Source organism: Oryzias melastigma, unplaced genomic scaffold, assembly GCF_002922805.2.
Source record: "Oryzias melastigma strain HK-1 unplaced genomic scaffold, ASM292280v2 sc00254, whole genome shotgun sequence".
Classification (NCBI taxonomy): Eukaryota; Metazoa; Chordata; class Actinopteri; order Beloniformes; family Adrianichthyidae; genus Oryzias; species Oryzias melastigma.
The window spans coordinates 257,624-265,470 of record NW_023416892.1 but is presented as its reverse complement, the minus strand read 5'-3'; the positions used below and the strand labels follow the sequence as shown (position 1 = coordinate 265,470).

At 44.9% G+C, this 7,847-nt stretch overlaps 2 protein-coding genes across 4 annotated transcripts in view; both read right to left on the bottom strand.

The window, feature by feature from the left end:
- Positions 1–4,947, bottom strand: part of LOC112142313 (protein NLRC3) — a 5,802-nt gene extending 855 nt beyond the window's left edge. The window contains exons 1-5 of one of the 2 annotated variants that reach the window (XM_024265591.2): positions 3,349–4,947; positions 2,899–3,048; positions 2,486–2,548; positions 2,150–2,373; positions 212–1,938 (exon numbers count right to left, since the gene is read on the bottom strand). In XM_024265591.2, the coding sequence (XP_024121359.1) occupies positions 212–1,938; positions 2,150–2,373; positions 2,486–2,548; positions 2,899–3,020 (2,136 nt within the window). In that variant the 5' untranslated portion in view covers positions 3,021–3,048; positions 3,349–4,947. The remainder of the gene's footprint in view (positions 1–211; positions 1,939–2,149; positions 2,374–2,485; positions 2,549–2,898; positions 3,049–3,348) is intronic. The other variant, XM_024265592.2, reaches the window with a different exon arrangement.
- An 842-nt stretch (positions 4,948–5,789) lies between these two features.
- LOC112142293 overlaps positions 5,790–7,847 on the bottom strand; it is a 6,403-nt gene continuing 4,345 nt past the window's right edge. The window contains exons 3-4 of one of the 2 annotated variants that reach the window (XM_024265559.2): positions 7,312–7,522; positions 5,790–7,170 (exon numbers count right to left, since the gene is read on the bottom strand). In XM_024265559.2, coding sequence (XP_024121327.1) covers positions 6,936–7,170; positions 7,312–7,522 — 446 coding nt within the window. In that variant the 3' untranslated portion in view covers positions 5,790–6,935. Of the gene's footprint in view, positions 7,220–7,311; positions 7,523–7,847 lie in introns of both variants that reach the window. The other variant, XM_036210830.1, reaches the window with a different exon arrangement.

Here is a 7,847-nt window from a genome sequence, read left to right as displayed (position 1 = left end):
ATCTTCTAGAGATCAGGTTCAGATCTCCTTCAGATCTTCTGGAGATCAGGTTCAGATCTTCTGGAGATCTGGTTCAGATCTCCTGGAGATCTGGTTCAGATCTCCTGCAGATCATGTTCAGGTCTTCTAGAGATCAGGTTCAGATCTTCTAGAGATCAGGTTCAGATCCAGGAGGAGCTGCAAACATGAGAAGAACTGAACCTGGACTCACCGTGGTTCTCTTCAGCCTCTGGTGAGTCCTTTTGGTGACGTTGTACTTCTTCAGGTACAGCTCGTCTTCGGAGGCGTGCATCATGTGGATCAGCAGCGGGACGTGGACCTCCAGGAGCTCCTTCTCTGACTTACTCTCCAGCTTGAGGAAGCGCTGGATGTGCTGCGGCAGCGACAGCTCCTTCACGTGCATGAGAGTGTGGTAGATGCTGAGGCTCTGGTCAGAAAGCAAGTTCTGGTAGCTCATCTTTTTCAGGTGGTTGAGGGCGGTCAAGATGACTTCGGATTTGGCGTCTGGGCGACCGATCAAGCTTTTGAGGAAGTTCTGGATGAACTGCACAGACAGGCCATGAAGGAAGCAAACAAAGAGGTCCAGATGTCTATTTTTGCTCTGCAGGGGGGCCAGTAGGGCTTTGCTCACAAAAGCATCCCGAGGAGACTCGCTCGGGTGTTCCCCATCCCTGAGATGCTCCTGGAGGTCCTGCAGCATCTCCGTCTTTCTGCCACGGTAAGAGTTGAAGACATAAACTGCAGCCAGGAACTCCTGGGTCCTCAGGCGGATGAAGCAGTAGGCGGGGTCCCTACACGCAGCTTTCCTCTTTCTGGAGATGTTTGTTAAAACGTCCGAGAACAGAGGGGCGTCTTTGACGCTGATGCCGTACTCCACCATGTGGGAGGCGTAGAAGATCAGGTGCCCCTTCTGCAGCTGCTCAAAGGCCAGTTTACCCAGAACCTGGATGACCTTCTTCATGTCCGGATACTTCTCAGCCTTGTCTGGATACTTCTGGCGGTTGCGTTTGCTCTGAAGCAACAGAAAGTTGATGTACATGTCCCCAATGTTCTTGGGAAACTCCTCTTCCTCTCCGGTCTTCATCTTGTCCTCCAGTACCTTAACCGTGATGCGGCAGAAGTTTGGGAGGTGACACATCCTGTAGAGACTTTCATAGGCCCTCACATGGGAGATGACCCTGCTGGCCTGCTCCTTATTCTTGATCCTCTTCCGGAAGTAGGCCTCCTTGTTGGCGTCCGAGAACCCTCTGATCTCCGTCACCAACCCAACAAACTTGGCAGGGATCCGAGCGGCTGCTGCAGGTCGAGTGGTGATCCAGATCTGGGCCAAAGGAAGCAGGTTCCCCTTGATCAGGTTTGTCAGCAGAACGTCCAGCGAGGTCTCCACGCAGACGTCGCTCAGCGTCTCGTTCTTTTTGAAGTCCAGGGGAAGCTGACACTCGTCCAGGCCGTCCAAGATAAGCAAAATCCGAAATTCGTCGAAGGTGGTGATTCCAGAATCTTTGATGTCCCCAAAGGTGTCGTGGAGGAGGTCCACAAAGTTCCGTTTCAGATCCTTCTGCTTGTTTAGCATTTTGAACTTAAATGGAAACACAAAGTGGATGTCCTCAGTGTCTCTGCGCCCGGCCCAGTCCAGCGTGAACTTCTGAGTTAATATGCTCTTTCCGACACCAGGAGCTCCTTTGGTCAGAACAATTCTGGCTGATGTGTCCCTTCCGGGCTTCAGGACGTCCTCCATTTGGATACTTCTTCGCAGCTTGGGTTTTTTTCTGGATGAGGCTCCAGCTTCTTTGCGCTGATGCTCATTTCTGGCCTCTGAGACGTGGAGATCTATGAAAATGTCTTTTAAGAAGATCTGGTCCTCAGGAATCAAGTTAAAGACATCCATGAAGTTCCTCAGAACCAGCTTCAGGGTCTCCCAACACTCGGAGTGGATTCCTGCATTAGAGAACATCAGATCAGATTAGAAAGACCTCAAAGAAAATATGTAGATTTCCCCCAGCAGGACGAGCCTGAGCCTCACCTGAGTCACCTGACCCTGACTGGTTCTACAAGGTTAAATTCTAAAAGAGCCCAAGACTCTGGAGGATTCTGCTGGTCTGGTTGGAGCAGAAAGACCTGATTTGAGCAGCTCAGAAACATCTCTTACTTCCGCTGTGATCCCACGTCTGGATTCCGGCTCCACTGTCGGATTCTGCAGCACACTGGAAGCAGGAGCGGCGAGCCGCGGCGGACTGCCGCCGGTGGGAGGTGATGCAGCGTCTGCAGAACCAATGTCCACAACTAAGACAGAGCGGATCCTTCAGGACGTCCTGACACAAAGCGCAGCAGGACGGCCGCTCCTCCGTCAGCACAGCCCTCCTCTTCCTCTGTCTGTAGAGGAGCAACAGCAGAGCGTTAGCTGCAGAGCTGCTTCTGGCTGGGACGGTTGTTGTGGTTCTGATCACAGAAAGTGGGAGGGGCTAAAGTCACATGCTCCACTCACAGATCTTCAGAGGCCTCGCTGTTGGAGGATGCTGCCGGCTGGTCCTCTGGAGGGAGCTGCTGTCTGCAAACACAAACATCTCAGCTTCAGAATCTGAGGAGGACACAGGAAGGAGGCGTGGAGCGTTCCAGCAGGAGAACCCAGGAGAACATCTGCAGCCGTTCTGCAGGACAAACGGCTCCAGAATGTTTCTGTCAAAGACGTGAAATGAAAACACGTTGGAGGTCAGCAGTTCCTGGAAAACTTTGGAATGTCGTCTGGGGAGGGGGGGTTCTGGTAGGAGAGGGGGGCAGTTTAAGAGGGGGGGCAGCTGGGATCTAAAGCATCAGAAGGTAGCATCTTCTGACGTTGGAGATGCTACTGGATATCTCCTGTGGAGTTCATCTGGTGGTCTACCAGCATCAGGATCTCACTCTGAGTCTGAAGCTTCAGGAGGACCCTCCGAGCCTGCAGGTTCTGATCTGGACCGGTCCATCTCCACGCACGGTTCTGGAGAATCCAACATCACATCGTTCTCTGAAGAACTCATCTTCATCGAGCAAACAGGAGATCGACCGAGAGATCTGAGAGGAAGGAGACACTTCATCAGATACACGAAGACACACAAACACAAAGACACACAAACACAAAGACATACAGACACAAAGTCACACATACACCAAGAGACTCAAGAACACACACACGCACAGAGACACACAAACACAGAGACACACAAACACAAAGTCACACATACACCAGGAGACTCAAGAACACACACACCCACAGAGACACACAAACACAAAGAGACACACAAACACAGAAACACAGACACAGGAACACAAAGACACAAACACACAGAGAAGGGAAAGAACATTCATACTAACAAGTGTTGTGTCCTTGATCCGGTTCTGGTTCTGGCGTTCCGTCCCTGCAGAACTTTCAGACTCACCTGGTTCCTGGTTCCGTCTAGAAAATGGAGTCGTGTCTCTGAAAGCTAAAGTTTCCGGGTTTTTGTCTGTAATCATACACCTGGTTCACCTGAGCAGAGCGGCTCCTCCCACTCTTGCATAAGAGATCACCTGACTGCAGTGCATTCTGGGTAATCTCCTCTGCAGCTCAGAGGAAGCAGTTCTGCAGACAGAAAGTCTCAGAAACAGAGAAAACCAGAAGAAGAATCCATGTTTTTATTTCCTGCAGGAAGAGTTACAACTGTTTTGAAATGAAATGTTTTTTATTTTCATGGGGGGTAGATGTGCTAACCACTACACCACAGCTGAGTGTTGCTGGAACTGCATGGTAGATCCTCACAGGTGAACAGATTTCTGTTGTTCAGGATTTAAAAAAAGGGGAAAAAAACTTGATTGCCAGTTAAATGAATCTTTTCCTACCAAAAGCCAAAAGTGTGGGGGGGGGGGCAAAAGCATAGCTTAGATATAATTTTGCACCAAATAAATTCATTGCTTTCTGTTTTATTTAATGAAAGACGTTTGTTTGCGTTTGTGACGCGCTTGTAACAGTTTGACTTTTATTTTAACTACAACCTAGCGATTAGAAAAGCCTCATTGTTGTTTTTGATCTGAGCAGATTCCTGCATTGTATTTATCAAGGATTTTATTTTGCTTTTTTGTTCCAAGCAACTGAATGTAAATAAAACAGACAGACCTCTACACACACATCTAGCTTAGACAGTGACAGCATCCGCTAAGAAGGGGGGCAACGCCAAGAGAGGTCATTGATTATGTCAAACTTTTTATTACTTTTTTTTACATTTTACACAACATGAGTGATGTGTCAACCTGTGAAAAAATAATGTATGGCCTAAGCATTGCAACTAGACACCCCCTCCTGCAGATGGCCCCCTCCAGCAGAACCCTCATTTCCAAAGATGCCCCGCCCCGCTCAGGTTTTCATTCGCACCTGGGGGCGGGGCCATATGACCACCGATCCACTGTGAACATTGTACCAGGAGCTGAGTACAAGAAAATCCTCCCAGATATGAAGAGACCAGAAGTTACCAAATGCTGCAGTTCCTTCAACCTTCTGTCCCCGCCCCCATCCCTGGTGGGGGGGGCGGGGAACCTCAGCCTGGTGGTCTAGTCTGAGTCCACCCCTCCCCCACCCTTTTCCTTTTTTCCGTCCGGTCCAACAACAAAGACAAATAAATAAATAAACAAAAACAAAACATAATCAATATAAATAAAGTTTAGTATGAAATACAACAGGGGTTTATACTCAATAAATCCCTGTTGTGACAGTAAAATCTGCCCAACCCACAAGGAACAGTACAAATGGCTGTTTAGGACTTATATTACGCCCGTAAAGTTGCACCATTTTAATCCCGACATACCAGACACTTGTATTAAAATTAGGGATGTCCCGATCCGATCACGTGGTTGGGGACTCGATCGGAATCGGACTCCTTTGTCCGATCAGGATCGGACATTTCATTTATTTTCATTATGATCAGAGCTTTTTATTTCATCTTATCATTATGGATAAATACTCCACTATAAGTCTGCATGTCATGAAAAGATCACAAAATGTCATCACCAGAAAACGGCAGCAGCTCAAGCAGAAGGCTAACAAAACAAAAGCTAACAAAGCTAGCTAGAAAGCTAAGTTCCGGGATCAATAACTCTTTAAAAACGCTTTAAACTGACAGCAAGTGTCTCTATTGGTTTGTCATAACTCAAACAACATCCTCTAAAGGTATTCCAACAGAAACAGACAGTTTTTTCTTTTTAATGTGAAGCTCTTCATGCTGCAGACAGATGGCTAAACAGCAGCTGCTAACTGCTACATGCTAGCGCCGTGATTTAACTCCTTAGGACCCCAGCTGTCCTTTGATATGCCTGTTTGATTTATCTGACAGAGAAATAACAGTTAAGAAAATTAACTACTGTGGTAATAAAACAGAAAATGTGATGTCTTAAGAACTTAAAAAAGAAGCACATAATCTTAAAAATAACTAAATAAATAAAACTAGTAAATTAAAACAAATAATGATATCAACTATTCATGAACACTCATCAAATTTCATGCTAAAACAAAATCATAATTTATTTTTAAGAATTTTAAATGAGGACAGGAATCACATTTGGTTAATAATGTTCAATAGCTCTAAAGATGTTAAAGCTAAAGTCACTAAACTTTATCACATGACTAATTATCACTTATATAACAATTGTATTTTCTTTCCTGGTTTATATTTGCTGTATTTTTACTTGTTTATTAAAGCTACTTCACAGAATTGTTTTATTTAAGTTTTTAGTGATAAAAGAAGGTTATTAAAATATAAATAAGGGACAACACTAATCTGTTTGTTTAATTTATTCATGTTTTAAATGTCTTATAAAAGTATCGGATCAGGACTCGGTATCGGCAGATACACAAAATCAAATGACTCGGAATCGGATCGGGCCCAAAAGAACCTGATCGGGACATCCCTAACTAAATGTAACACAGAAAAAGGGACTCTGCTTCATTGTTTATGGGATGGTGAAAAGCTCCAAATATTTTGGACAGAACTCCACTTAATATCCAAGTTGACAACATGTGTTATCCCTTTAGATCCCAAACTATGCATGCTACATATGTACCCTAAAGATTTAAAAATAAATTCAAAAACATATAAATTAATAGATTTTTCGCTGCTACAGGCTAAAAGGGTCATAGCTCTGAACTGGAGGAATGTCCAGAGGCCAACCACTAACCAGTGGTTGAAAGAAATGTCTTTGGCCCTAGAAAAATTAACATATATTGTGAGGGACAAGGCTGCAGATTTTCATGAAATCTGGACTCCATTTACTACCTTTTTGAATGATCAGTCTCTAAAGCTTAGTGGCCAAACAATAGCTGACTAAACTACATCTGCTTTAAGTAAAGGTGATCTTGTGTTCCAGCTGAGGGAAGAAAGGAAAGCTGGATGGGAAATGAGGAAAAGGCCAAAGGGATGACTATATTTTGTTTTCTTTATTTGCTTTGCCTACTACATCTTTACAATTAGTTAAATTCTGTATAATGTGTTTTTATTTTTATTTATTTTTAAATGTATTTAATTACCTATTTATTTATTTTTCTTAATTTATTTATATTTGTAAAGTATGTATAAGTAATTATTTTATTATACTTTACGTATAATTTACTTGTATGCTGAGATTTGGGTGAGTATACTTGTGTGGGAGGGAGGTGTTTGTGTTGGAAAGAGAGCAAAAATCAATAAAAGTATTTGATAAAAAATCTGCCCAACTCAAGAAGCTCTCAGCCCACATCTGTTGGCTCAGCTGTTGGACCGGACAAGTTAAAAAAAAAATGCAGCAGTTCCTCACACGACCACTGGAGGCTGGTTGCAAAAGGAGCATTTTTCTATTGAGTCGTGTTAAGAAAATCTGGCAAAAAAAAACCCAAATCTTTTAAAAATGGTCAGAAGGTCACGCGGTGATGTCAGGAGTCTTCACAGCTGCTCTTCAGATCATGTGCAGTCGCAGCTCAGAACGTTTTTACGCGAGTATGTGATCACTTGCACTCTGCGATTGGTATGTTCCTCCAGCTTACAGGTGAGCTGCAGCAGGTGAGGACTGGGCTCATAAAGGACCCAGCTGGGCTCTTTTGGATTAGGCCGATGATACACATCCAGAATTTCCACGGTGTGGAGATGTTTCAGCTCCTGCAGAAGCAGGAAGTCCTCTTCTGACACTCCATGATGCCTGGAAAGAAACCCAGCAGACCCCAAACATCTAAACCCATTCAGAACCTCTGAAAACACAAACGTTTGACAAAAGTTTCATAGAGGATTCAGAGATCTTTCAGACTTTGCTCAGCAGGAAGTTTAGTTTGCAGCGACTCACCTGATAGCCAGCGTTTTCAGGTGAGGAAACAGGCGTGGAAGGAGCTTAATCAGGCTAGAAGACGATCCCCAAGGCTCCAGGTGGAGGTGTTCCAGACCAGGAGCCCTCGCTGAGACGACCTGCAGGTCTTCAGGCTGGAGATCCACGCTGAGGGTCAGACTGAGCAGAGATGGTGGAAGGAAGTCTGCGTACGCAGCCAGAGGATGACCTCCTGTCAGACAAATGGGAGAGTTTAGAAGGTGAAGTGAAGCTGCTTCAGATCTGAAACATCTGCGTTCATGTTGATGTGTTTACATGTTGATGTGTTTACATGTTTACATGTTGATCCTGGGGCCCGTTTCAAGAATCAGGTTTTGTTGGAACTCTGAGTTCTTGAACTCAAATTCAGTAAAACTCTGAGTTTTCGGTTCCAGAAAGAGGGATAACTCAAACCCGGGAAAGTGGGTCAAACGTGATCATGCTGTAGTATCGCGAGACTGACAGGTGTGTGGGTGAGTAAATCTGGCGGCGCGTGAGTAGCTAAACAAACATTTGCA